Source organism: Cryptococcus neoformans, chromosome 2, assembly GCF_000149245.1.
Source record: "Cryptococcus neoformans var. grubii H99 chromosome 2, complete sequence".
NCBI classification, from domain to species: domain Eukaryota; kingdom Fungi; phylum Basidiomycota; class Tremellomycetes; order Tremellales; family Cryptococcaceae; genus Cryptococcus; species Cryptococcus neoformans.
Genome location: NC_026746.1, coordinates 90001 through 114964, shown reverse-complemented (window position 1 = coordinate 114964; position 24964 = coordinate 90001). Strand labels below are relative to the sequence as shown.

The window sequence follows — 24964 nt, the reverse complement described above, 5'->3', positions numbered from 1 at the left end:
ATGCCCTCGCAGATCTGGAATTGGGAACTGGTGAAAGATGGAAGCTGCCAGGTACACTCGGCGGCTATCCTCTGCCTTGGGCGCTAGTTCCGGGGCTGGGCGCCCAAAAATCCGCAATTGGACACAATTTTCCGAAGCGTTCCTGGGCCTGGCAGACATTCTCCACTGTCCATATATGACTACCCTCAAAATGATGCTAAGACCACGTCGTGTAGTTTTCGGAATTTGAGAAAATTGCATTACCTATGCGTTCTCCACTTTTCGTGGATTATCTGATAGCGCTAGATATCCCGCCAGCCACAAACTTCCACTGCCGTAGACATTCATATCTGATATCGGCCGAACCTTTCGTCTTCCTAACCATGCAGAGTCACTATCCAGCTCCTCCCAAATCCTTTTCAAGGGCAGATGTCTAAATTTTTCTTAATCTCTGTAGGTGGAGCGGCATCTTTCGGTATTCTACGTCCACAGGCTTTCGGGCGAGCTGGTTCCAGTTTCCAGTCGGGCTTCCTTACGGTACCAGAAAAAAAGTTGATTTCAATGTGTATTTGGAAGATGCCTTCGATATTTATATAAGCAACCGATCGTCATTTTCTTTTACCTCCTTTTTGTATCCATTACGAAAAATCCGCTTGCACCACGCTATCACCATGTCCCGACCATCCGTGGACGCACCCTCTGTCGTTAGCGCAATTAACCAGCGACCTGCTTTCGAGCGTGTTGCTACCGACCATAAGGACGCCAAACCTGATCCTACAGATCTCGAAACCAATCACTTATACCAAGATGACGATAAGTCCAGTATCGAGGTTGAACAGACTGCTGGTGTCACGAAGATTGAAGCCTTGTACCTCGTTTTTGGTAACGGTTGGAAGCTTTGGACTCTTTGGGGGTGGGTCATTCAATGCATTCATATTTGAGCAATCACTGACGCTAATACAGTTCCATTGCTTTGATCTCCATTGCCTACGGTCTCTCTCAAATGACTACTTATTACTGTGTGTTTTTTTTTTCTGATTGCAATTGATGGATTTGACTGATGAAGATACTTCAGATACTGCCTTCGCTACTTCTGCTTTCGGAGAGCACACTGTTCTCGGTACAATTAGTGTTATTACCGGTATCATGGCTGGTGTGGCTAAGCCTTTTCTTGCCAAGTTGGCCGATCTCTTCTCACGTCCTTGGGCCCTCGCTCTTTCCGTCCTCTTCTACACCATTGGTTACATCGTCGTTGCCGCTTCTAAGAATGTTGCCGATGTCGCCGGCGGTGAAGTTATTTACACCATTGGTAACACTGGCCTCGACTTTATCACCTCCATCCTCTTGGTAAGTCCATTTCCTACTCTGATAATTTCTTATCCCGCTAACCTCTGGTTAGGCCGACATCACCTCCTTGCAATGGCGAGGTTTGGTCATTGGTCTCTATTCCTTGCCTTTTATCCCCTTCGCCTTCGTTGTAAGTAGCTTTCTTCCAAATCCTCTTTTTGAGTTGTGTTTCATTGTGTACACAGGCTGGTAACATTGCCGACGGTATCAACGCCTACTCTGCTAACGGTTGGCGATGGGGTGTGAGTATTCCGCAGCTCTTTACAGAAGAAGCACACTCATTTTCCCTAGTACGGCATGTTCTGTATCATGATTCCCTGTGTCGTTATCCCGGCCATCCTGGTTCTCTTCTGGGCCGACTGGAAAGCTAAGCAGATTGGCGCCCTCTCCCTTGCTTCCTCTACCTACGCTCGAGAGAAGCTCCTTGCCGGTCAGAACGTTGAGAAACGACCCTTCTTCGCTACTTGCCTCTATTATGCTCGACGAATTGATGCTGTTGGTCTCCTTCTCATGGGTTTCGCTTTCGGCTGTATCCTTTCTCCTTTCACTCTTTACACCACCGCTAAGGGCGGCTACAAGAACCGTGAGTGTTTTTAATAATATTATTATTATTTCATAACTATACGACAACGTGATGTCAAAGTTTGTTTATAAATAAATGATCCCTTACATGCCCTATCTTTTTGGCTTTTATCGATGCTGACAATGCTTTTGCAGCTTCCCTTATTGCTCTCCTCGTCGTTGGCGGCGTTCTATTCATTTCTTTCTGCCTTTGGGAATGGAAGGTGGCTTCTCACCCCGTCATGCCTAAGCGTGTTTTCAACCGAACTTTCGTAAATCATTTCTCGCACTTCTTGACTTCTGTTCACATTATTGACGGCATGTTTCTTTTAGATCTGCTGTTTGCTTATCGACTGGAATTACTATCTTTCGTGAGTAAAAGCCCTGATATATCTACTCCAGAGGGATAAAATATAAGTCGAATACCTGACTGACCCAAATATTTCAGTGGTTACCTTTCCGATACCTACTGGTCCTCTTGGCTTTATGTTGTTAAAGATTACAACGTATGTTTTGGCAAATTGAGATCTGCATCATTCTTCATGCTGACCTTCGAAACAGGACAAAGACTACACCTACATCATGAATATTCTGACCGTTGGTCTCTGTTTCTTTTCCGTCTTGGCCGGTTTGGCCCAGCGATACACCCACAGGTTTAAGTACCTTCAGCTTTCTGGTCTTGCCATCCGAATTATGTAAGTTATACGTTAGTTACGGAAAAGGAATGATTTAGATACTAATCAATTCATGTAGTGGTATGGGTCTCAACTACCTTTCTGTTAACGGCAACATGAGCGATGGTGTCATTGTCATGTCCCGAATTCTCATTTCTATCGGTGGTGGTATCAGCGTTACTTCCTCCCAAGTCGCTTGTCAAGGTTCTGTCGCCCACCAGGACATGGCCCTCGCCATGGCTATCCTCTCTCTTTGGACTTCTATTGGTGGTGCTATCGGCTCTGCTATCTCTGCCTCTGTTTGGAACAAACGAGTCCCTGAGGCTCTCACCAAGTACCTCGGCTCTACCCACAATTCTACAGAGATTGCCGAGATCTTTGGCTCCATCATTATCGCCCGTACCACCGAGCCTCGAGACTTGGTCATCACTGGTAAGCCAAGGATTTCTTCTTTCCCTTCTTACTCCTGCCTTTGCTGATATTTTCTTTTTAGCTTACAACGAGGCTATAAGGCCTCTTTACCTCGCTGCTCTTATCATGTCCATGCTTTCTCTTGCTTTTGGTATCTTTACCTATGACATTCATCTCGGCAAGAACCATAATGCTATTGAGAAGCGCGAGACTGCTATCAGATCGGAGGATGAGGTCCGCCCCGAGATTATCGCTGCCAAGGCTAAAGAGGTTGAGGAGAAGATTGCTGCTGAAATTTTTGGCAATGAGCAGTTGCAAGCTCAGGCAGGCTACCGAGACATGTCAAAGCTGGAGAACAGTAGATAATGTAGCATCTGTATAGAGTATTCGGTGGTGACAAAGTGAGATTAGCTTCTGTCGCCTATAGATTTTTTTTTCCTTTTTTACGTTTATAATTGATTGCAATGTACCCAATGCGCTTCCAAGATCATCCCGAAGAACAAATAATGTAATGAAATCATTTTCTTTCAACTATGTGCACATTCCGCGGGCTGATTCGCATGTCTTGATCTGAGCTTGTAAAGCATAATCGATAGTTGAAGGTCAGTTTGACGGACCGCGATGAAAGGTGGGTTTTTACATTTTATTGTTCATCGCCCCCATTATCGTCATGGCGCGGCAGATAGATCTCATTTCATTACCGATAGAAGATCTTTAATTAACAGTACTCAGATGCCTTTTCTTTCTTCCTGTGACTAACTGAGATACTTCTCTGTTACTCATCATCATACCCGACATCAAGAAGAATGTGATCCTAAGTCAAACAGCGTCATCTAAGATCTAGTCGATGGTTTGATAATAGCGATCGTCCCGCTACCTCTATCACATCTTATCTTCCCCCATGCGAATGTCACCAATAATACTGTACGGCATGACACCGACCGATAGGATTTGATTAGTTGGAACATACATTTTACAACGAGCCAAATATAATACCAGACATAAAAATGTATTATAGCGAATTAAAAAAACCCTCAAGAGTTACCCAGAACCTATCAAAAAATAACACGACTTTTCCGACATGGCAATTCCATTTTTTCTCTTTCCTCAAATCTCGCCCGTAAGGTGGTTTCTACGAGTATAAATGGGACCCTAAACACCTGAACTTGCATCTATCGACTCGTTACAACACCTATGAGCCTATTACAAACGCTGTATCTCCATCAAGATGTCCCGGTTGTGGGAATGATAATAGATCTTTCTTCCTTGATAACCGTTCATAGTGCATCTATTTTTCACAAACGGACAATTAGCATATCACAGGATGGAATCTAGAAGTGATAAATGAGACTTACTCCACAGATATCGCACAAACTATCCGGACCATCAGGTCCTGTCCTCCATTCTGACGTGACTGAACTTCCACACCCATGACATCTTCTCAGCCACGCCATACTATCTTGCGAAAAGATGCTAAACGGCATCGAATCTTGTGGAAAAGTCTGCTGCACGACGGGCTGGACCTGGGCGAGACGGTCTGCCATCGTCGTACTAATGGTTGTGGTGATCGGAGGAAGAAAAGAGGAGGTAAATTCGCTCCCTCCGGTTAAGGCTTCGAAATTAGTATGGTTTAACAAGGAAGGAAGAGGTGGGACAGGCGGGGTAGGGGTAAATAAAGGGAGTGATTTGGTGGAATTGTCTTTGAGAGAACTAGATTTGTTCGTCTTGCCGCCGGTTGTTTTACTGGCGTTCTTCCCGCCTTTGGCGCTGTTCGCCTTCGGTGTTCCACCCCTTGCTAACGCAGCCTGCGCCTTGGCAATTAGGGCGTCCCTTCTCTTTTTTATAATTTCCATCTCCTTCTCTGCCGCTGCCAATTCTTCCGGCGTCTTAGTCTTCGTTAGATCCTTCCCATCGATCCCTGCGCCCATTGTCCCAAGAGCAGGAGACGATCGCTTCTCACCACCAGTAGCACCTGCTCCTTTCTTTTCGAGCGGTTGGTATGTGGGCACAAACTCTGGAGAGAGGTTGAGGTGGATGTGAGGAGAGAGGTTCTGAAGGGATTCGTGGATGACGGAAGAGAGACGAGCAAAGCGGGTGGAAAGGTACGGTGGTGGTTGTTCGGGCGCTGGTTGGCCTTTTTGCGAAGCTGTGTGGGCGTTAATATGGTACGAAAGGGTATACGGCAAAGGCTTACCAAAAGGTTTTATCAGGCATATGATCTCATCCAAATGCATTTTAAGCTATTCAATCGTTAGTTTTGCTTGAGTATGCTTGTGGAACGACTTACCTGTGTTAATTCATTCTCGACATTAATATGCGCATCCATCTTTGGCTTCTTCGCACCCCGCTCTCCATCCTTCTTGTCCTCCTTCTTAATACCTGCATAGGAGCCATAGAATGAGTGACCATATCCATCCCCAGCATTCCCGCCATTTCTACTTTCTGGCCACCCAAACGAGCCAGTCAATCGTTCCTGAGCAAAACCCATCGCTGAACGTGGGTCTCTTTGTTGCTGTTGACTCGATCCTTGATTTTGCTGTCGCGCATACCAATCCCAAGAGGTCTCAATTCCCGATGTCGCAGTATACGGACCACCGCCGCTCCACGGAGTTGACGACGGCGATGCTCCCGTCCGTCTATTCGATTCTTGCTGGTTGCCACTACCACTGCCAGCCACGCCACTGGGGTCGTATGAATGGTGTTGATCGGGTCTGAACAGGTACGAGTAATCATAATTCCCCTGATCAGTGTACTCTGGTCGTTGAGCATGTCTTGAAGCCGGGCTATGATGGTGGTGGGGTTGGGCATGTGAGTGGTTGTGCTGTGGCAACGGGAGTTGTGGTTGTGGCATGCTGTTGCGGTAGTCTGGCTGGAAAGAGAGAGGGAAGGGCCACATTGTTGGGGAAAAAGGAAACTGATAGTTGAGATATTGTTTTTGAGGAGTGAGAGGAACAACAATGAAATCACTCGCAGAGACAGATCTGAGATCTCTCGGAAAAGAATGAACAAAAGATCGCCGGCTCTCATCAACTGCCTCCGTGCCACTCACTAATTAACTTTTGGTTCCGCAGATCTGCATAGCGTCTTCTTACAGTTACCAATTCCCATGCAAGTGGGTAGTCGTCAGCTCTTTTCAAGGGTAATGAGTCATTTCAAATTTACTATTTATGTTTTTTTTTTTCGTAATAATTAAGATAATTCCAAAGCAGTACCGGGAAGCACGAGGATTCCACTCCTCTTCAGCACTATGTCGGACTGCTACAGAGTACATGCATTACCTATCGTCTACAGCTCTTTCCCAGATCTGCCGCGGACCCCGATTTAGGTGTCCTGCCAAGTGATTCCAGAAGCAACCAATGGGCGCTTGCCGCCTAAATATTTTTGCTCAACCACCGTGGCGTTTCCCGCACCGTTGCTTTTCTTTCATAAACACACTTTCATGCATAGGCTCATTTTCATAGACTCACCTTTTACTGCACCTACTTTCACCACTTTTTATTCTCTCCGCTACTCCAAAAATTACCATTGGAAAATGACAGCTCTTTCATCTGTCTTCTCGACTATTGAATATCACGTTCTTGATTGTTAGATGCGAATTACTTTATTTTTCTCCGAATAACCCTACGCCTATTGATACACAGAGTCCTCTTGGCTTTCCTTGAACTATCCCAGTGGTTTCCCTGACATCTTTCTCTCACCCAACCCCATCACCTTTGATTTTACATACTTTTCTTGTCTTCCCGGCGGAGAGAACGTGACCCCAAATCATTTTCCTTTACGTAGACTTGGGATGACTTCCTACCGGTCGGGCCTTCTAATCATGTTGCTCCGCTGCTCCTTCACTCCTCTCTCTTGTTGTTGTTTGGTGCGCTAATCTTCCCCCTATTTCCACTCGAAGCTCACTAGTGCCCACCTGCTTCACTTCCTCTATACTTTTGGGTCTCCATCTTGGTTCTCCCTGTCGAAAGCCCCAGCATTTCGTCAAATCCTTCGTTGCGTCTTGGTGTATTATAATAATTGGGATGATGAGCCACCATGCTTACTAACTAATTTTTTGCCTCCTCCTGGTTTTTTCTTTATAGCGGCGAGGACCTTTGCATGTCACCACTTTTTCTCGCGAGAACAACAAATCTCGGATTTCTTCACAGATGCGACGGACGGATGCATAACTAACTATACCCGATTTGATACGTTTACTATAATCAAGATGTACACGACAGCAAGGGGAATGTCTCGGGCGAAACAAATTGATATCTCTGGTAAGCTCTCAATCCTTCTATCCGCCGATGCCAGCTCATCCATTCAGCGAGGACATTCTCCACACGTCCACCCCATTTCGCACCTGTCGTCCCCCAGACAACACTCCCCAAACCCCGTTTAGACTATACTAAACTACTTTCAGACCCATCCTTAACATTACGAAACGCCCAATTACGGGCATTCCCTTTGGTTACCAATCATCTATCCGAACTTTCGTCTCTGCGGGATACTCAGCGAAGGCTCCTTCAAAAGCTCAACGCTACTAGGGCTCGTCAGAAGGAGGTCGGCAATTCGATTAAGAAATTAAAAGGTCCTGAAGCCGAAGAAGCGAAGAAGCAAGCTAAAGAGCTTAAATCGTTGATTAAAGAGTACGAAGTATCATTATCAACAGCTGAATCGTCCCTTCTCGACCTCGCACTTTCGCTCCCCAACTTCTCTCACTCTTCCACCCCTATTGGCCCCGAAGAAAACGCTCGCACCCTCGAAACGTTTGGTCCTATACCCATACCCTCTGATTCGGCAAGGGACCACGTCGCTTTCGCCCAATACTTCTCCCTGCTCGATACTTCGGCTTCCGCCAAAACTACGGGCTCATCATGGCCATACCTCCGAGGCTCCCTTGCTCTTCTTGAACAAGCGCTGATCAGCTATGCATTAAGCATTGCTAACAAACATGGCTTCACACCCGTCATACCGCCTGATGTGGTCAAGACCGATATCGCCTGGCGATGTGGTTTCCAAGCTCGCGACCAAGCGACAAACGCCGCTGCATCTCAGACGTACCACCTCCAACCCACTTCAAATACAGCTCAGTCGCTCTGTCTTGCGGGCACATCCGAGATTCCATTGGCGGGAATGTTTGCAGATATGATTATACCCGAAGAAAACCTCCCCCAACGGGTTGTCGGTGTCGGTCGAGCCTTCCGAGCTGAAGCGGGCGCAAGAGGCGCAGATACGAGAGGTTTGTATAGGGTGCATCAGTTTACGAAAGTTGAGTTATTTGTGGTGAGCGGGGAGAAAGAAAGCGAATTGATGATGGAGGAGATGAGGAGGGTGCAGAAGGAAATTGTACAAGGTTTGGGGTTGAGCGTGAGGTACATATGTCTCAAAGCTTTTCTTTTTATCAATCTTCAAAAATGGGGTTTTGCTGATTATTTCTTAGGGTGTTGGATATGCCTACGGAAGAGCTGGGAGCTAGTGCACATAGGAAATATGATATGGAAGCATGGATGCCCGGCCGAGGGAAATGGGGCGAGGTACGATCTTATTTCCGAAATCGTCACTTAGGGGCTCTTTTTGTAGCTAAAAGTTTACGACAGATCACATCGACATCTAACTGCACAGACTACCAATCTCGTCGTCTATCCATCACTTACCGTCCCCAACCCACATCGCCTACCCACGCCATCGACCCTTCCTCAGGTCCATTACCGTTTGCCCACACGCTAAATGGTACCGCTGCTGCCATACCCAGATTACTCGTGGCGTTACTAGAGAACGGATTAACGTACGATAAGATGGGCGAGGGCGATGGTGAACAGGTGGTTTATACGGGATTGGAATTGCCAAAGGCGTTACAGAGGTTTTATGTAGGAAGCGACGAGATTGGCGAAAGAGGGAGAAAGGGATTCATCCGTTGGGTTTGAAGTTGTTGTAAATTGATTATCCACGACGATCACTTTTCATCAAATATAGCATTTAGGTAATCTATAAACATGAATGTCATTTGGGGCATTGATCTAAATAAAGATGTGGTTTTGACTCTTCGGGGCCAGCACTCCAATAAAGCTCGCCTTAAAAAACAGATGCTTTTATTTCTCCGTTTAAATCGCACCTACAAAAGCTTTCTCATCACTCTTATTCGCATTAGCCGCCCATAATATAATTCACCACCTGCGGCCGAATTTCCCACGTCTAGACGTTTGATGCTCAGTCAAAGTCAAGTTAAAGGCAAAGGCACTGGGAAAAGATATGCATGGTACCGTCGGATAAGGACTTGATAGAAACTTAATGGCATAGATTTCGAAGTTGTGCAATGCTTTTTTATGATCATTAAGGGTCATAAAAATTTGTCTCAGAGCTAGGCGAATAGCACGATCTGCACATTTGAGCATGACGCGAACTAGCACATTTTTGTATAGCTTCATGTGGATATTGTTACAAACATCTTTTGTGCTATCAATCTAAGCATCCATCCTTTGGTTTTCTGTGTATACTGTTTGCTTAAGCCGTCTTGGACAAGGTCGCGAGCAATCCGGTAGGGCCGGGCAGGGCAGGCTCGCCTTCGGGAGTCTATGACTTCATGTTAATATTGTCCCAAGTAAATAAGTGGGAACGTAATACTCACAACGTAACACTTATGAAGACCACCATCTACCAAGAAGTCGGTACCGTTAATGAACGAAGAGTCATCTGAAGCGACTACAATTCCGATCAGCCTTCGATCATTCCTTGGATAGATGAAGGTGACCACATACGGAAGACAACAGCCTTGGCCTGCTCCACAGCCTCGCCGAACCTGCCCATAGGTACATGCACCATTCGTCTGTTCAATTTTTCAGGGGTGTTGAGGAAATCCATCAAGAGAGGGGTTCGGATAGGACCGGGGCAGAGCGAGTTAAATCGGATACCTTCGCGGGCGTGGACCATTGCAAGTTCACGAGTCATGGCGAGTACGGCACCCTTGGAGGCGGTATCTGTATCCACCAAATCAACTCCAGCTCACGGAAAGAGAAAGAAAGAAGAAGCGTACAGGCAAGTTGGGGGGTGGCAGCACCCATGATGGCGACGAAGGAAGCGACGTTGATGATAGAACCGCCGATACCGAGGCCCTTGGAAGGATCGGGCTTGTTCTATATGACTTACGTCGGTATAGCTAACCCATGGCTTCAGATCAAAATAGGTGCGTACCTTCTTCATGGCCAAGATACCATACTTGCATCCAAACCAGACACCCTTGACGTTAATATTCTGAGTAAGGTCCCAGATCTTCTCCTCGGTAGTGATGGCGTTGTCATCATCGGGATGCATGATGCCGGCGTTGTTGAACTAATTATCGTCCTTTGAGTCAGACTCCAGTACACAGGCCTGATCACATTGCTAATGGTGTTGTTGATAAGGATAAAAAGGACCACTCACGAGCACATCCAACCTTCCAAACACCTCCACGGCCTTATCGACCATGGCTTTCACCTCCTCTTCCTTGCCCACATCACACTTGATGGCGACAGCATCGCATTCTGGGAAATGGGCGTTAATAAGTTGGGCAGCAGCCTCGACATTGGGGAGGTTGATATCAGAGATGACGAGTCGGGCGCCCTCAGCGGCAAACTGGAGGGCGGTCTCAAGACCAATACCGCTGTAGTTTCATAAACCGTGAGTAAGGCCGTTCTATCCTGGTTTCCTGTCCATTTCGGTGGAACGTACGAGCCGGCACCAGTGATGATGGCAACCTAGTGTTTGATCAGCTCGATTCGTTTATGAAAGCGAGCAAACAGACTTACCTTGTGTTCGAGTCGGAGCCTGGCGGCGGGCATGTCGACGATTGTGCTTGTCCTGAAGGGCGAAGTTGGTATGAGAAGTGAATGGAAGTGAACGAATATTGGAAATGAATGGATGAATGTTGATCTATCATATGGACAACAGTCTGGACCCCGGCGGAAAGTTCGGTTGTGCGGGAAGTGCAAGTTCTGGCTTAGGCTCCGACACAAGCTCCTCGACGGACATCGATCGGTCTCCGACGAGGACGACACTGATTAACAACTACATGCCCTTTCTTGGCAAGACGCTTATGGACAATTAGGTTATGCTTGACGCTTGGAACCGAAACCGTAGAAAAAGGAGGTTGAAGCCTGCTTCAAGTTCTTTCTCCCATTGATGGAACTTGCAATATATCTTTCATAAGCCTGTTTTGATAGAGGGTCGGCCAAAAGGGAATAGCTGTTCCCGGACGTTTTCGATGATTGCGCCATAAGTGTAAAATACCCGTCTGCCTTGGAGGCTCTGATAACCACTGTCGTCCTCGTCGGAGACCGATCGATGTCCGTCGAGGGGCTTGTGTCGAGCCTAGTTCTGGCTAAACTCGAGATAAAAACATTGGGATTACCCGGGATATCTCTTGCGTCCCACCCTCATTTTCTTCCGGTACTGTAGTGATCACGATTGGATCATATATAGATTGCGGATATACCATCATGTTCTGAGATAATATTGTCTGTCGTTGCGCCGTCATTGTCAGCTCAGTTGTCAGGTGGTAACGTCACATAATGACACACGCATCATGTATCAAGATCAGATCAACAGCTCAGGATGTGTATGCTAAGGAAACCACGTATTGTACGCATTATGCATAAGCTATGTCAAGGACAAGCACATCTATCTCCCAGCCAAATGGCAGGGAAAACAAAGAAATCATTATATATTGAATATTGACCAATAAACACCTGACGAAGAGAGATCATTACCATTAATGAAAAAGAAGACAAAAGCACGAAAGATGGGTGGGTATATGGAAAGCCCCTGACTGACGATTGTAGAGCCGAGAGAAAAAAGACAAATAGAAAAACTCAAGAGTAGATGACCATGAGATGTAGCAGCAAACCTTATCCAAAGACGATTCTTGAACCTCTAAAGGATTTTAACTTCTTGACGAACAGAATGCGATATTGCCAACATGATGTTTCTCTTTCCCTCGCGCTTTCTATCCCATGTCACTGGCATTTATGCGATCACCTCCCCATTCCCACCACTCCCTCCGTTGCTACCTCCATTTTCACCTTCCTCATCTAGGGCGGCGAGGTACAATCCAAAATCGAAATCTTGGCCTATGCCTGCTAACGCATCCAAATCATTCCCCGCGTTCGCATCTCCGCCGTTATCCTCAAGACCATTGTTGCCTTCAGGTCCACCATTATTGTTTCCCATCCCCTGATGATTGTTGTCGTGTATCCCACCGAGCGCACCGAGGCCCATGCCCATAGCGAACTCCATACCCATGCCACCCAAACCCATGCTACCTAACCCCATGCTAAAGTCCATGTGAGACATGGAAAGGTCGTTGGGAAGAGATATCTGACCACTGGCAGGTGTTGTAGAAGACAGCGATAATGCGCCATTCGCAGGGGTGGAGGTTGATGCTGATGGCGGAGAAGGGGTGAAGCCATGAGTGGATGTCGAATTGGGATTAACATCTGTGACATTTATTACGTTGCCGTTAGGAGATAGATTCAATGATTTCGGTGTGGGGGCCTCCCGCTGTCCGAACATTAGCTTTAAACGCAACGAATGTCAATTCCACTCACCAGTAATTCCTCCTTGGGCATTTTCGGTGTCCTATTGACTTTTCCCCCTCGTCCAGTCGTCTCCTTTCGCTCCTTCATCTCTCGCGCATCACTCTCTGCATTTGAACCGCCACCAGATGCTGGTTTTGGTGTCGTGGTGCGCGGGGGCAACATCTCTTTAGCTTGGTTCCGTTTCTCACGTCTTGTAGGATTGCGTGGTGAAGCCGAAACAGGGCGTGGCGGTGCTGTGCCAGGTACTGAACGCATCTATGTCCAAGACTTTCAGCTTTCACCCCTTACTGCGTAGGTGGAAGTTCCGAGGAAACTTACGGGATCATTAGTAACATTAAGCCCGGATGTTACAGGCCCTGTTGCTCCGGCACTTGGACCTTGTTGTCCCTGTCCTTGTCCCTGGCCAGATTGTGACATCCCAAACGGGCTTGAAGGCTTGTTTTCCTTCTCTGAGTTCTTCCTCTTGCGCTTCCTTTCTGGCGGCGAGGGCTTGTTTGCGGTAGATGCTGTGGGGGTCGAAGCGGATTGAGACGCCGAAGTGGAGTTATTGGTTGACTGATTCAATGAGCCGGGTGTAGGCGCAGCCTTATTTTCCCCCTGAGGCTGCTGCTGTTGAGAAAGCTCATAAGACTGATTGCGAGTCATAGTACCGTTGGGTCTACATATAATCTTAGTCAACTGTTGCGTCACGTAAGTAGACAATGTTTACTCACCTCATTCCTGGATGCCCTTGCGGGTGCCCAGACTGTTGATATGGCATCATCATGTATTGCTGATTCTGATGCAGCTGTCCTTGACCTCCCTGGCCTTGATGTTGCATCTGAGGCGTTTGCTGCTGAGACTGCTGAGCTCCCATCATCGCTCTTCGCTGGTTCTCTTGAAGAGTTAGCTTATACGTATGTATCAAGCGTTGCTATCAAGCCATTATTTGCTGTTCTTCTGTTACGACACTAACAATGGAGTGTGGCTTACCTTTTCCTCCTCACCCATTGACTGAGGATCTTTTCCACCCAGCCCCAGACTCTGAGCACTGTAGTTCATTACACCATGGTTGACATGCCCGATTCCCAGCCCTTCCCACATTTGATTGTTCACTGCCTGTATATGCTGTTGTTGAGCCTGAATAGCCTGTTCCCTTTGCTGAGCTGCTTGAGCAGCGGCCTGAGCTTGGGCTTGTTGCTGAGAGTGAAGCAGCTGTTGCTGTTGTTGAGCTTGCGCCTGAACTTGAGCTTGCGCATGCATTTCCGTCAGAGATTGCTGGGCACGTTGCTGAGCAGTTTGTACATTGACCGGCTGGTTTTGAACCATGTGTTGTTGCTGCTGAGTCGGTATCATCTGCGGTTGCTGTGGCTGAGGCACGTGTTGAGCATTAGGATGGTGCGTATGTTGATGCGGATGTTGTGCTTGTCCCGATTGAAGTTGATGAGGATGCGCTTGATGGCCCTGAGCTGGACTAGGTGCGGTGGTGGGAGTTTGTGAGGGGTCAACGTATCCCTGGGCGTGGCCTTGAGGCTGTGGCTGAGGCTGCGGTTGCCCACGCCTTGTGGCTGGTGGAGGCCCGGAAGACGGTATCCGCATCTGACCATTCGCCATAAGACCACTGATAGGTGGCCGCATGGGCTGGCTAGGGGAAGGCATGACACCCGGATGAGGCTGTTGCACCATGTGTGGTGAAGGATTGATGGGGGAATGGCTTGAGGTACGCACAACAGCAGGCGGTTGGAGCACCATTTGAGGTTGGGGTTGATACATGGTTGGCTGAGCTTGCTGATCTTGTCGAGAAGCAGGTATTCCTATGGTTGTAGGCGAGCTGTTGGGCGCAAACTGGAACCGCTGTTGCTGTTGCTGTTGCATCATTGCATGTTGTTGCTGTTGTTGCTGCTGCTGCTGCTGCTGCTGCTTCTGCTGCTGATGTTGCTGTTGCGGATGTTGTTGCTGTTGCTGTTGTTGTTGCTGTTGCTGTTGCTGCTGATGTTGCTGCTGATGTTGCTGCTGTACCTGTTGCACCTGCTGTTGAACATACTGATTCGTCTGCTGTGGAGACAGACCCATTGCCTGAGCTTGCTGTCGAAGAGCCATGATTTGCTGGGAAGTGAAAGCAGGCTGTGGAGGTTGATTGGCGGCAGTTTGTACGTTTTGCGGCGTGTATGTGACATTGTTAACCATCTGATGTTGACGAACTGAGCGCATCCTTGCCATGCACTAATCATGATCTTGTCAGACATGTTCCATCAACCACTTCAAATGACTTGCCTCGGTGTAGTAACTTGGTTGTATGACGGCCTGTACGCCTCTTCCTGCGCTAAATAATTCCAGAAACATATTCCAGCATCTACGCTGAGTCAGAGATGTGAAAGGTGCGCTCCAAACGATTACTAACTCATATAAAACACCTTCCCTAGCGTTGACGGGGATCCCCCCATCATTCAGACCGGCTTCCACGTTGAACTGAGCAGCAGTCCCTGGAAACCCATGCTTTACCAGGTAATCATGTACGTAGGCTTTCAGACTGAGATCTACATTAGCAAAGCCTTTCCAACGAAGAAGAAAGGGAGAACTTACGCATGATCTGCATCCCATCTCACAGGCCCTTGGTTTGAATTAGCAGCTCGAGACATTGTCGCATCCATCGACATCCCTAACCCATACTCTGCTTGTTCCATCTGTTGTGCATGTCCCATTTGTTGAGTCACCCGTTGACCTGGACCCTGTGTCGCTGGACCTTGTCCTGGTGCGGCCCCAGGCCCCGGACCTTGAGGCTGACCAAGTATTTGCGGAGGCACTTGAGGTTGAGGGGTGGGCGTTGAGTGCGGTATATGAGATGGTTGGAGTTGATGTTGATGAATGACGGGTTGCGCTTGTTGGGATTGTGACGGTTGAGGAGTTTGTGGTGGTTGACCAGAATGTTGTGAGGGACCGGCCATGGCGTTTTGCATCCATACTGATCCACCCGTCATATTTTTCGGATGAGCCGCATTGTCTATTTGAACACCTTGTGGCATTCCAGAAACAGCCCTTGCGGAATGCGGAGACATCTGGCTCACATGCATGCTAGGCGCTTGTTGAAGGGGATGAGGGTAGGCCAGGTCAGGTTGAAATTGGTGGCCCATATGTGGTGAAGGGGAAGGATGGTGGGGAGATGGCGGAATGACACGCTGATTAGCCTGTTGTTGTCCTGACTGGGCAGCTCGGGTTTGAGCCTGAGCTTGCGCTTGAGCTTGAGCTTGAGCCTGGACAAGTTGCTGCTGCCGCGCCTGTGCTTGTTGTAGCGCATGCTGTTGCTGCTGATTCAATGCAAGACTATTCATGCCAACCGGTCTTGCCATTCCATATTGTTGATGAAACTGCTGTGGGTTCTGTGATTGTTGCTGTTGCGCCTGAGCTTGAACTTGGGCTGTCTGTTGAACCTGTTGTTGCTGCATATGCTGGGACATCATCTGATTTTGTTGTATATGATATGTTGGTTGAGATTGACCGTGAAAACTGGCCTGTGGTGGATGGGGAAGGGCCATAGTATGGCTGTGATTGTGCCAGCGTAAGCCTACACACCGGAAACTAAGTCACTACTGCACTCACGGTGTGCCCTATGGGAAGGCGGCACTCTTCCTTCGCCTTTTCCTTCGGTGTATGCCTGCGTGCTCTAACTCTCGTGCTGTTGAAACTCGAGAGATGCAAATGCAAAATAGATCGCGGTCGATGAAGCTGTAAACAAAAAGGTGATGGCGTAAAAGATAAAGTATTGGTGTGTACGCCCGATGGTGTCCACAGGCAAAAGCAATGTCAAAGGAGGTCTCAGATTGTTGATCGCTAAAACGAAATCTTGCGTAATAAGTCTTTTAGAGACCACCTGCAAGTGTATCGATTGTTGAAAGCGTGCAATCTGATATGTCGGGTAGATGATGACGAATCCAGGGGCAGAGCATGGAACAGCACGCATGCGAGAGATGGCAAAATGACAACGAAAAGGCAGTGGGAATGGCAGGTCGGACACCAAAGGAAGGGGAAAAGCAGGGTACACCATCAAGTGATATATTGGGGATTGAACACCGAAGTGACGAAGCAAGTTCACAAGGTCAGCTCTTGTAATCGGAGATAGCATACTTGACACGCACCAAATACCGCCGTCTTCTCTCGGCCTTCGTATATCCTCTCCGCTTCCTATCTGCAGGAGTCTCGTCGGCCACGAAATCCTATACTGGAGACTAGGCTTCAGAGATAGTAATCGAACTCGCGGATAATCGTTGCAATCAGCCGCGAAGATCCGTGCACTCTCTGTGGTCCGGTGTGATACGGAATGAGTAAATCGGGAGGGTGACGATCGGCGAGAGCGCTGAAGGTAGTTCGAGACGACAAACCAGCTACTCGTGAAGTATGGAACAGAACGGAATGGGAAAGGAGTGCTTGATACTTGAGGGGCCGAGGTTATCGTAAATGTATGATGATATCGGCCAGAAGTGATTATCGGCAAGAGGATGCGTGCTGGGGAGCTCTTGCCGGCCACCTTGCTTCTACGCAAGTCTACCACTCTTATTTATGGTGGAACAGTTGCGGAAGAGAGTAAATACCGGAAGATGGGTTTTTTCCTGTTGAACGTCCGAAGCCGGAACTGGGCGAAGAAAGGTGGAGACCGCCAAACGGCAAGTGCGATTCGATTTTGAGATTTGAGAGGTGGGTGTTTGTTATTCTGCCCTTTGAAGCTGTTCTTTTAGCCTTGTTTTAACATGCGTTTACTGTATCTTGCTCAATTGCACTTGCATCCTATTAATCTCATATTGACATCAACATATCCATACTGCATGGAGAACTACAGAATATGCTACTATTGCTCTGTATATATATGTATATCTCGGCAGGCCGCACAGCCAGTGCCCCGCTCTTCCTCCGGTTCTTTCAGCGGCAGTAAATGTTCCGACCCTGAAAAGGCGTCAATAATTTCGTCGTTTCACCAAGGGCCTATCCAGTCATATATCATTTGCATTGACTGTGATTAACACCATCTCGTCTAGCATGTATAAGGAGCCCAATAATGGCTCAATCTGTCACGATACCAGCAGCTATTAGGAAGCAGCTTGAGAATACATGCTCAACGAAAGATGCGGGGAAGGTAAACTAATACGGACAGTGGTTAGATCAGGGGAATTCCAGACAGCTCAGCTGATCGGCAGACATACTCTTTTGCTGATTTGCCGCTTTCGGTAATTTCCAGCTAGAGCTTCTCTTGTCTCATCTTCTTCGCGTCAACTTGCATCTCTGCTCAATCCAGACCCACTGCAAGTATGCAACCCGCACTGTTCCCACCGTTAATGTTATGGGGAGAGAACAGAGTGATAGCTCTCGAATTTTGCCGATCTCGTTGATGTACGTACGTACATCCCCGAATGATCCCGAGTCTTTCAAAACGGAAGGTAATGTTGTTGTTGCTCATGTCAACGGCATTCAATCAACGAAGTCTACATTTTTCCTCGCATGGGTGAGTGTTCATGGTAGTGAACTGGGTGTACGTGCGCTGCCTGTGGTATCTATAGGACATAGTGTATGACTGGACATTTGGCCCTACGAACTTCCGGCTGATAGGCTCTCGTCGAGTCTCCGACTGTTACACTGTTACTACGTATGTTGTTTTGCCTTGCTGATGTTACCGATTGTAGAATTTTACCTCTTATACCCGTCGGGTGCATAGCTCGCGGTGGTCTGTGCGCAATGCTTCATGGAGCGCGGAGCATTTGATATCTGATGCGACGCGTTTCATGGTGCAGAACACGAAAGTCTGTGCGTTGTGCGTTCAACTTGCCATGATACGACCCCTAGGCCGCGGTATAGTGTGCGATTAGCAGCGCGGCTCTCGAGCAATTATTGAACTATATGGTACATGATTATTAGTACTCATGGCACATCAAGCACCAAACTATAATAATCTGCCACTTTCTATCAACGTCCTCTTGGCCTGATATAGCAATATTTTGCGGACCATGGGCTCATAGTAGCACTCATGAAAGCATTGTAATTTGTAACGGCGATAAGGGCCAGCTAGTATGAAGAATGGATAATGAGATGGAAAAAGGAAAAGAGCAACGAACCACTCATTATTCAGTCATTTTCAATGTGGCGTTCAGCGTTCAAACATGGACGAGCCGTCGACTTTCTCAATAATCCGTTTGAAACCTCAGGCCTCCATCTTTTAGACTAGGTATCGTCTATGAGCCCCAGGTATCACAAACGAGGCAGATTTTAGGGCTCTTGTCTCTTCACCTACTTCCGGACTTATCATCTTCTGATATCTACATTCTTCCTCTTTTCGCTCAACCTCTGAGTCGTCATCTATCATAAAAAGCTGTTGTTGTATATGCATGCATATCAGAATACATATACAGGTATGTCAATAAGCGTTCAGGTTCCAAGTTCGGTGAAGCCGGAATGTAGCTGGTTTGGGTAATTCTTGGGCAATAATATCGCTGATTTTGGTCAGCCCGAAAATTTAACGAAAAGGAAGGTAAGGACTGATCTCCCGCGTTGTCATTCCTCTATGATTTTTTTTTTTTTTTTTTGAGATCTCATCATCAAAAGATCTATGGCTTAGCTTGGGGATTAGGCATAGGGGATTTTTACAGTTTGCACAACTCCTCGGAGTCACCCGACTGGAAAAGGTACATTTTCTCATGGCTCTTCTTCCTTCATTTGAGGACAAGCAAACTCAGTAGAGGGTATGGACGAGCTGAAGGGGAACTCACAACTTTAACTTTTGTTTTTCGGATTTTGACCTCAGGCGTGTAAGAGTCTCCTTATAACGTCTTCATACAAGGGATGATAATCACTCCGATCTCTCACTTACATATGCTTGGCTTAACAAATGTAGTACGTACAAATGTCCTCACAAAGTATAAAGACCCATTTGCAGTGTCCCGTCATGAGCTTTTAATCATCGGACCTTGCAGCTTTGACGTTTAGCCATGAGAAGGTCCCTCGAAGAGAAACCGACCACCTCCTTAAAGATCCCTGCGCTGCAGTATTCAATTTGGGTGGCATTCGTTTAGCGCATTGGTAAGTTTCGTAAGTAGTCAATTCACTTCTTTAGCAACCTTCTTGAGGATGCTTGGAACTTATGATAAATAATGCCATACATAATTTCTACCCATGGCGCATTTCCCCGAAGTTTAATGTGGCACTTCTCAAAAGACAGGCCAAATACGGTTGGATGCAGTACACGACGCAAGAGGATTACCGAAGCAGAATTCGGTAAGCGTTGGATTGTTCACCCCTTAATAGGGAACGTGAGCATTTCATGTTGGTGCCCTTTATCGACGCACTAGGCCTTCCCAGTACACCAATCCCATCGAAGATAAGTTCACCGGTATTCAATCATTGCAAAAAGATTTTCAATTCGGATCAATCTAACCCCCCCCCGTTTCAGTTACCGAGCTAACGTGCCCATCCAAAAGCGGGCTACTGTCCATGGGAGGGTAGACTCTCAACATTTTACATTGATCCATCGGACAGGCTGTGTGTATTATCTTTGTACTGGAATGAGCAACTTGTCAAAAGTATACGATTTCAGACTGTGGATCCTTTTACTACTGCTGGATGATATGGGCCGGATCTGTATGGTAATTTTGATATCGAACGACCGCTAGAGGGGAGTATAGAACAAGTGACGGCGTTGAGAACAATTAGTGACCTTACACATCAAACAGTTTTCCCAACTGACGAGAAAGGTCAAGGCCAAGATTGAGTGCGCAGCCTACTGCGGATGAACACGAGGAAGTGGTAATAAATCGAGTTTGAAAACGACGCGGTCAGTAGCGGACTTGAAGCATACCTAGACAGATTAGTGGTGTTGGTAGTAAAACTACAAGGGACGAGAGACGCCAAATGGTCCAGGCCGAAAAAGAGGCGGATGGGAGAGGGTGTAGCTTGCGTATAGCTAAGAGCTCACGAACGCCTGCCACAACGACCGCGACGAATGTATACTAAACGTTATAAGTGCGCACAATACATTACACAATATATGAAACCTAGAACAGCCTCCTGACAGGTTCGATAATGGCTCCAGGCTACAAAACTTGTCAGCTTTTCGAACGAATCCATTGTCATGAGCCGAACCTGCCTTTTTGACAACCCTGGGCAGAGTGCCTCTCTGGAACCCGCTCCTACTATTCCATTCACTACCCACCGGCACCTCAAAGCTCTTCTCGTACTGCTCCTTGCTCGTGTACGGATAGGGCAAGTCCTTGAGCTGGAATTGAGACGCCTTTCTGTCCTTCTTCTCGGTAATGATGACATTGGAGTGTGCAAAGTCCTTTCGGGCAGTAGGCTCGATACCGGCCGTCTTAACGAGGAATTTGGGATTGGTCTTGCGCTTCTTCGCACCCTTACCGCCCCATGATCCCTAGAATATTTCTCTTTGGTCAGCCAGCTAGAATAATTTGGTTTTGTTTCAAAAGGGATATGAAGCTTACCCATCCAGGAAGTGAGGTATCTTCAACCTTTGGAGCGTCCGCCTCAATCTGTCTAGCCTTTTCAGACGCAAAGTCCTCCACGACATTATCACCCGCAAACGCTTCAGCAACAAGATCACGTTGTTTGAACGCTTTAACGCCGTTGGCAGGGAGCAAATCTGCAATCTCCCCATCTTCTTCCTGCTCGTCCGCCTGCGCCGCTGCGACTGCAGCAACAGGGGTCTTACTCTTAGTCTTACTCTTCTCGTTCGAGATATTCGCTGATTTGGTGGCAATGGGTGCCTCCACATCAATATCAACCCTCTCATCCTCCTCTTCATCCTCTCTTCTCTTGCTTGCCTTTTTGATAGCTTTAACAGCCTTGGTCTCGTCGTTAAGCTGGGATCCAAGTTGGGCATGACGTTTCCGAGATGGGCCGGAGGAGTTGGTAGAGGTGAGCCAGGGGTTGGAGTCTACAGGTGGGGGAGAGGGGGCACGGGCAAAGATGGATTTGGGTTTGGATGAAGGGATGGGGTCTTGGACTGAAGGGGTAGGAAGAGCTGGTGATTCGGAAGCGCCGGTCTGTGAAAGAGGGGTATTATCAGCCTGAACTATATGCAAATTGGCTCGTGCAAAGTAAACTTACGCTAGGGATAGGACCGCTAAACTTGAGCCTTCCTTCATTCCCACCAACATTAACAACGGCCGGCTCCTCATCACTCTCGCTCCCACTCTCTTCTTCTCTTTCTCCATCCTCTCCAAAGAGCTCGATTTGCATACGAGCATCTTTCTCTTGCTCTGCAACTTCTTTCATCCTCCTCTCTTGCGCTTTTTGCATAAACTTCATTTGCATGAGACCCTTTTTGCCTTGAGCTTGTGAGGCTGCACCGGAATCAGAGTTCAGCTGAGCGAGCTGATCAAACGCCTTGGCCTTGACGGTTTCTTCATCCTCTTCCTCGCCTTCGCTCTCTTCCTCGGAGGATGAACCCTCATCCTTACCCTGAATCTTTTTCAACAGTTTCTCCTTCATATCCAACATTGCTTCCTTTGCCATCCTCTCGTCATCATCAGCTTCACCACCGACTCCTCTCGCCCATCTGTTCTTCGCGCCATGTCTCAAGGTCGCTCGCTCTCTTGCTCGCTCACGCTCAATCTTTTCTCTCTCGATCTCCGCCGCCTCGGGATCGAGCCTCTCGAGATCCTCCAACGCCATCTCGGGGTTCTCCTTTGCAGCTCGCTTCCTCGCAAGTTTCCTAAATGTCTTGGACTTGATCTTGGCCACGCGCTTAGCTTTGGCTTCAGCGCGGAAAAGAAGTTCACGTTGGTATCGCAGTTCAGCTCGACGAGCTTTAATTTCTTCTTCTGTCATTTCACGAGCTTCCATTTGAAGGTCTTCATGCTTTGTGAGCTCGTCCTCTGTCAGGTTAGCCTTTTTAAGGAGAGCGTCGACGGCCGATTCCATTTCATTTTGGGGCTTGAACCCGGCAAGGATCTCGTTGGAGGATTTGACGCCACCGCGATCCTTGGCTTGGAGTGGGAAAGACAAGTGTTCGGCCTCTTTGACTCGTTTCATCAAGGTAGACCATTTTTGACCTTCAATTTTGGTTTGGGCGTAAGCGGCCTCGCGGTCAAGTCGCTCTTGTTGGACGGTAGGGAGAGGGGCAGCAAGAACACCGCCCTTGAGGATTGACTTGGTAGTGGATGGTTTGGAGGGTTTGATAAGCGCAGAGGCGGAAGCGAGAGAGGGGTGGGATGAGATGAGAGAGGAGATGTCCAATTTTTGGTCTAATGGCATGGTTTTAGCATTCTATGCAAACAGATCGGGATTACTTGGCAAACTTACTGCTCTTCAAAGCTGCATTGTCCTTGATCTCTTGTCTAAATTTGACAGGCAAAACCCGTCTCTTCTTTTGCTCAGCTGAAGAGTCGGTGTCTGCCTCTGTAGCTTTGCGTTTCTTGTCGGACGCGGCGAGCTGGTCGACAAAAGCGTCAAGGTCGGCAAGCGTGTCGGGGTCTTCCTCTTCAGCTGAAAGCTCCAACAATTCGTCTTCGTCTTCATCTGCAGAATCCTCTTCCTCTTCTTCGTCTTCGTCCTCATCCTCATCTCCTTCCTCGTCATCCTCGTCGTCATCGTCATCGTCATCGTCACCATCATCATCATCATCATCATCCTCCTCGTCTTCTTCTGCCGATTCAGGAGAGATAGGAACGTTTGATTTTTTAGCAATTTTTTCGGAGGCCTCACCATCGCTTTCATCAAGATTGACAGTCAACGGCTTCGTAGGCTGTAACAACTGTCAGTTTTCCGGCGCCTTGAATCTTTAAAAGTCGTACCGACTTTTCTAACCACGTCTTTTGCCTTCTTCTTCCCCTTTCCCTTCTCTAGCTCTTTGAACACATCTCCCCATCTCTCTTCGTCACTTCCATCACTCTCCCAAGCTTCGTCAGAGTCCACTTCACTTTCTTCGCTATCCACTTCTTGAGGCCCTTCAGAAGCAATCATCATCGCAACTTTTCGCACCCTCGCCTGCATAGACTCTTCATCGTTTTCATCATCATAATGCCTTCCCTTGGATGATTCCTTGGCCTGTTCGAGCTCTTCGTAACTGAGCGAGTTCTGGAAGGCGGATGTACGGTGGCGTTTGGGGAGAGACGGGAGATAGGTATATGCGTTAGCGGGGTCAAGCCTCTTCTTCTTGATCGCCTGCTTCTTGGGCTTTTCTTGTGAAACAGTAGACGCCGTAAATGGCTTTGATTGTCTCGCCATTTTGCTTGATATGAGCAGCTAGAAGGAGCTCTGTGCAGTTATGGCCGTTTGAATGGTCTCAAAAAGTTGAGGGCCGTGGTGGAGGCACAAGGTACGGGGCAGATTACATAAACAGAAGATGTCGGGTGCCACAGGGGATAATGCCGTATTTCCGCGGGCTTTCGGATGAGGTCTCTTGCGTAGCCATTCAGCAGCGAGAAGACGTTACACCACAGACAACGCTAAACACAAAGTGAGTGCCCCCCCTCCCCCCGGCCCCCGCCTGCTCTGACGCACCCCCCTCCAGAAATGTTCGCCTCCCGACTCACCCCTGCTCTCCGTGCCCTCCCCCGACAGGCTTCCGCCCTCCGAGTCGCTCGACGTGGGTACGCTGAGGCTGCCACCGACGGCAAGTTGCAGTTGAGTTTGGTCCTCCCCCACCAGGTGCGTCGGTATGCGGGAAAAAGTCGGTTTGTTTGCTGATGCACGAGTCCATTCTTTGTCTTCGTCGTCGCTTTTGGTCGGTCTTTTGTTGGTCGCATTGGTGTGTTGCTGTTCCCGGTCCACCATTTCATCTCGATCCTTCCCTGCGCTCTCGAAAAAAACTACTCCATTCGATTCCACATGATTTACCCCATTAATCCATCAATACGTCCTTTGCAAAAACTTCAACTCTTCAAATTTGCCATATCCGCGTACATGTACACGTACTTCTGCCCGCCGATCAATAGTCCCTCTACTCTTCTTCCGGTGTCATTCAAGTCAACATTCCCGCCGCTACTGGTGACATGGGTATCCTCGCCAACCACGTTCCTTCCGTCGAGGCTCTCAGGCCTGGTGTGATTGAGGTTATCGAGGAGAACGGACAGCAGGGCAAGAAGTGGTTTGGTGAGTGCAAGTTTTAGGGTTTGGCGGTTGTGCCGTTGGTTTTGCAAGGATTGCGAGATTTTGGTTGGGTGTATAAGGAAGAGAGAATTGGCAGCAAATAAATTTTTGGGTTTGTGGGACAAGGCGTAGAGCGATCCAAACAAGTTTTCAGATGCTACGGGAGGGTCAACCGACATCTCTAAACTACGCGCAATGTTCGCACCAGTGTACTATGCTTTATCGCGCATCAAGGGAGGAGAAATCGAATGTTTCATGGTTACAATCGTTGTAGAGAAAGATGAGAGGGAAGCAACCGCGACAAGAGGAATTCCTCAACGCTGTGGCCCAAGCGTCTTATGCGTTATATACACCCCCTATCTTCTCGTGTTTCGACCC

At 47.9% G+C, this 24964-nt stretch overlaps 8 protein-coding genes and 4 non-coding genes; 5 read left to right on the top strand and 7 right to left on the bottom strand.

Moving 5' to 3' along the window:
- Positions 1–349: 349 nt before the first annotated feature.
- Positions 350–3470, top strand: CNAG_06761 (siderophore-iron transporter Str1). XM_012192327.1 has 12 exons: positions 350–892; positions 943–998; positions 1055–1326; positions 1379–1456; positions 1512–1568; positions 1618–1909; positions 2044–2159; positions 2221–2258; positions 2336–2393; positions 2449–2582; positions 2641–2993; positions 3055–3470. Exons 1-12 carry the CDS (start codon positions 651–653, stop codon positions 3336–3338), a joined length of 1980 nt encoding a protein of 659 aa, XP_012047717.1. The 5' UTR covers positions 350–650; the 3' UTR covers positions 3339–3470.
- Positions 3471–3899: 429 nt separating this feature from the next.
- CNAG_06762 (hypothetical protein) lies at positions 3900–6021 on the bottom strand. XM_012192328.1 has 4 exons: positions 5260–6021; positions 5167–5212; positions 4328–5118; positions 3900–4260 (listed from the first exon to the last, which is right to left on the bottom strand). Exons 1-4 carry the CDS (start codon positions 5866–5868, stop codon positions 4165–4167), a joined length of 1542 nt encoding a protein of 513 aa, XP_012047718.1. The 5' UTR covers positions 5869–6021; the 3' UTR covers positions 3900–4164.
- A 199-nt stretch (positions 6022–6220) lies between these two features.
- On the bottom strand, positions 6221–6982 carry CNAG_12134. XR_001045431.1 has 3 exons: positions 6598–6982; positions 6440–6532; positions 6221–6387 (listed from the first exon to the last, which is right to left on the bottom strand). It is a non-coding gene; the product is annotated as a hypothetical RNA (non-coding RNA).
- Positions 6451–8969, top strand: CNAG_06763 (serine-tRNA ligase). The gene is made up of 5 exons (XM_012192329.1): positions 6451–6837; positions 6941–7231; positions 7279–8326; positions 8395–8488; positions 8552–8969. Exons 2-5 carry the CDS (start codon positions 7180–7182, stop codon positions 8876–8878), a joined length of 1521 nt encoding a protein of 506 aa, XP_012047719.1. The 5' UTR covers positions 6451–6837; positions 6941–7179; the 3' UTR covers positions 8879–8969.
- A 214-nt stretch (positions 8970–9183) lies between these two features.
- Positions 9184–10877, bottom strand: CNAG_06764 (short-chain dehydrogenase). XM_012192330.1 has 8 exons: positions 10736–10877; positions 10659–10684; positions 10371–10590; positions 10143–10280; positions 9985–10084; positions 9710–9928; positions 9580–9653; positions 9184–9524 (listed from the first exon to the last, which is right to left on the bottom strand). Exons 1-8 carry the CDS (start codon positions 10766–10768, stop codon positions 9456–9458), a joined length of 879 nt encoding a protein of 292 aa, XP_012047720.1. The 5' UTR covers positions 10769–10877; the 3' UTR covers positions 9184–9455.
- A 677-nt stretch (positions 10878–11554) lies between these two features.
- Positions 11555–17221, bottom strand: CNAG_06765 (hypothetical protein). XM_012191724.1 has 10 exons: positions 16636–17221; positions 16100–16403; positions 15086–16042; positions 14904–15032; positions 14777–14855; positions 13496–14725; positions 13237–13436; positions 12842–13181; positions 12533–12778; positions 11555–12485 (listed from the first exon to the last, which is right to left on the bottom strand). Exons 3-10 carry the CDS (start codon positions 16033–16035, stop codon positions 11952–11954), a joined length of 3708 nt encoding a protein of 1235 aa, XP_012047114.1. The 5' UTR covers positions 16036–16042; positions 16100–16403; positions 16636–17221; the 3' UTR covers positions 11555–11951.
- A 237-nt stretch (positions 17222–17458) lies between these two features.
- Positions 17459–17810, bottom strand: CNAG_12133. The gene is made up of 2 exons (XR_001045430.1): positions 17695–17810; positions 17459–17632 (listed from the first exon to the last, which is right to left on the bottom strand). It is a non-coding gene; the product is annotated as a hypothetical RNA (non-coding RNA).
- Positions 17811–17831: 21 nt separating this feature from the next.
- CNAG_07962 (hypothetical protein) lies at positions 17832–18354 on the top strand (the record flags this gene model as incomplete). The annotated part of the gene is made up of 3 exons (XM_012192377.1): positions 17832–17993; positions 18049–18134; positions 18204–18354. 3 exons carry the CDS (start codon positions 17832–17834, stop codon positions 18352–18354), a joined length of 399 nt encoding a protein of 132 aa, XP_012047767.1.
- A 514-nt stretch (positions 18355–18868) lies between these two features.
- On the bottom strand, positions 18869–19567 carry CNAG_12132. The gene is made up of 2 exons (XR_001045429.1): positions 19252–19567; positions 18869–19192 (listed from the first exon to the last, which is right to left on the bottom strand). It is a non-coding gene; the product is annotated as a hypothetical RNA (non-coding RNA).
- CNAG_12131 lies at positions 19316–20421 on the top strand. The gene has a single exon (XR_001045428.1). It is a non-coding gene; the product is annotated as a hypothetical RNA (non-coding RNA).
- A 53-nt stretch (positions 20422–20474) lies between these two features.
- CNAG_06766 (U3 small nucleolar RNA-associated protein 14) lies at positions 20475–23789 on the bottom strand. XM_012191723.1 has 6 exons: positions 23294–23789; positions 22799–23240; positions 21602–22740; positions 20977–21537; positions 20625–20906; positions 20475–20571 (listed from the first exon to the last, which is right to left on the bottom strand). Exons 1-6 carry the CDS (start codon positions 23720–23722, stop codon positions 20533–20535), a joined length of 2892 nt encoding a protein of 963 aa, XP_012047113.1. The 5' UTR covers positions 23723–23789; the 3' UTR covers positions 20475–20532.
- A 131-nt stretch (positions 23790–23920) lies between these two features.
- The window catches only part of CNAG_06767 (F-type H -transporting ATPase subunit delta), a 1754-nt gene continuing 710 nt past the window's right edge, over positions 23921–24964 (top strand). Inside the window, exons 1-3 of the mRNA XM_012191722.1 lie at positions 23921–23954; positions 24009–24145; positions 24433–24589. Of these exons, the coding sequence (XP_012047112.1) occupies positions 24011–24145; positions 24433–24589 (292 nt within the window). The 5' untranslated portion in view covers positions 23921–23954; positions 24009–24010. The remainder of the gene's footprint in view (positions 23955–24008; positions 24146–24432; positions 24590–24964) is intronic.

Excerpts from the sequence above, each read along its gene's own strand:
- CNAG_06764 (XM_012192330.1), bottom strand. The coding sequence starts at position 10,768 with ATGCCCGCCGCCAGGCTCCGACTCGAACACAAG. Across the intron at positions 9,929-9,984 it reads TGCCACCCCCCAACTTGCCT|ATACCGCCTCCAAGGGTGCC; the intron begins GTACGCTTCTTC and ends TGGTGGATACAG. Across the intron at positions 9,654-9,709 it reads GGCCAAGGCTGTTGTCTTCC|TCGCTTCAGATGACTCTTCG; the intron begins GTATGTGGTCAC and ends TCGGAATTGTAG.
- CNAG_06762 (XM_012192328.1), bottom strand. The coding sequence starts at position 5,868 with ATGTGGCCCTTCCCTCTCTCTTTCCAGCCAGACTACCGCAACAGCATG. Across the intron at positions 5,213-5,259 it reads TCGAGAATGAATTAACACAG|CTTAAAATGCATTTGGATGA; the intron begins GTAAGTCGTTCC and ends ACGATTGAATAG. Across the intron at positions 4,261-4,327 it reads GTTTGTGCGATATCTGTGGA|ATGCACTATGAACGGTTATC; the intron begins GTAAGTCTCATT and ends TGTGAAAAATAG.
- CNAG_06766 (XM_012191723.1), bottom strand. The coding sequence starts at position 23,722 with ATGGCGAGACAATCAAAGCCATTTACGGCGTCTACTGTTTCACAAGAA. Across the intron at positions 23,241-23,293 it reads CAAAAGACGTGGTTAGAAAA|CCTACGAAGCCGTTGACTGT; the intron begins GTCGGTACGACT and ends CAGTTGTTACAG. Across the intron at positions 22,741-22,798 it reads CAATGCAGCTTTGAAGAGCA|ACCAAAAATTGGACATCTCC; the intron begins GTAAGTTTGCCA and ends CCATGCCATTAG.
- CNAG_06761 (XM_012192327.1), top strand. The coding sequence starts at position 651 with ATGTCCCGACCATCCGTGGACGCACCCTCTGTCGTTAGCGCAATTAAC. Across the intron at positions 1,327-1,378 it reads TTATCACCTCCATCCTCTTG|GCCGACATCACCTCCTTGCA; the intron begins GTAAGTCCATTT and ends ACCTCTGGTTAG. Across the intron at positions 2,259-2,335 it reads GACTGGAATTACTATCTTTC|TGGTTACCTTTCCGATACCT; the intron begins GTGAGTAAAAGC and ends CAAATATTTCAG.
- CNAG_06763 (XM_012192329.1), top strand. The coding sequence starts at position 7,180 with ATGTACACGACAGCAAGGGGAATGTCTCGGGCGAAACAAATTGATATC. Across the intron at positions 7,232-7,278 it reads GAAACAAATTGATATCTCTG|CGAGGACATTCTCCACACGT; the intron begins GTAAGCTCTCAA and ends TCATCCATTCAG. Across the intron at positions 8,489-8,551 it reads GCCGAGGGAAATGGGGCGAG|ATCACATCGACATCTAACTG; the intron begins GTACGATCTTAT and ends AGTTTACGACAG.
- CNAG_06765 (XM_012191724.1), bottom strand. The coding sequence starts at position 16,035 with ATGGCCCTTCCCCATCCACCACAGGCCAGTTTTCACGGTCAATCTCAA. Across the intron at positions 15,033-15,085 it reads AGATGGGATGCAGATCATGC|TCTGAAAGCCTACGTACATG; the intron begins GTAAGTTCTCCC and ends TGTAGATCTCAG. Across the intron at positions 12,486-12,532 it reads TGCCCAAGGAGGAATTACTG|CGGGAGGCCCCCACACCGAA; the intron begins GTGAGTGGAATT and ends ATGTTCGGACAG.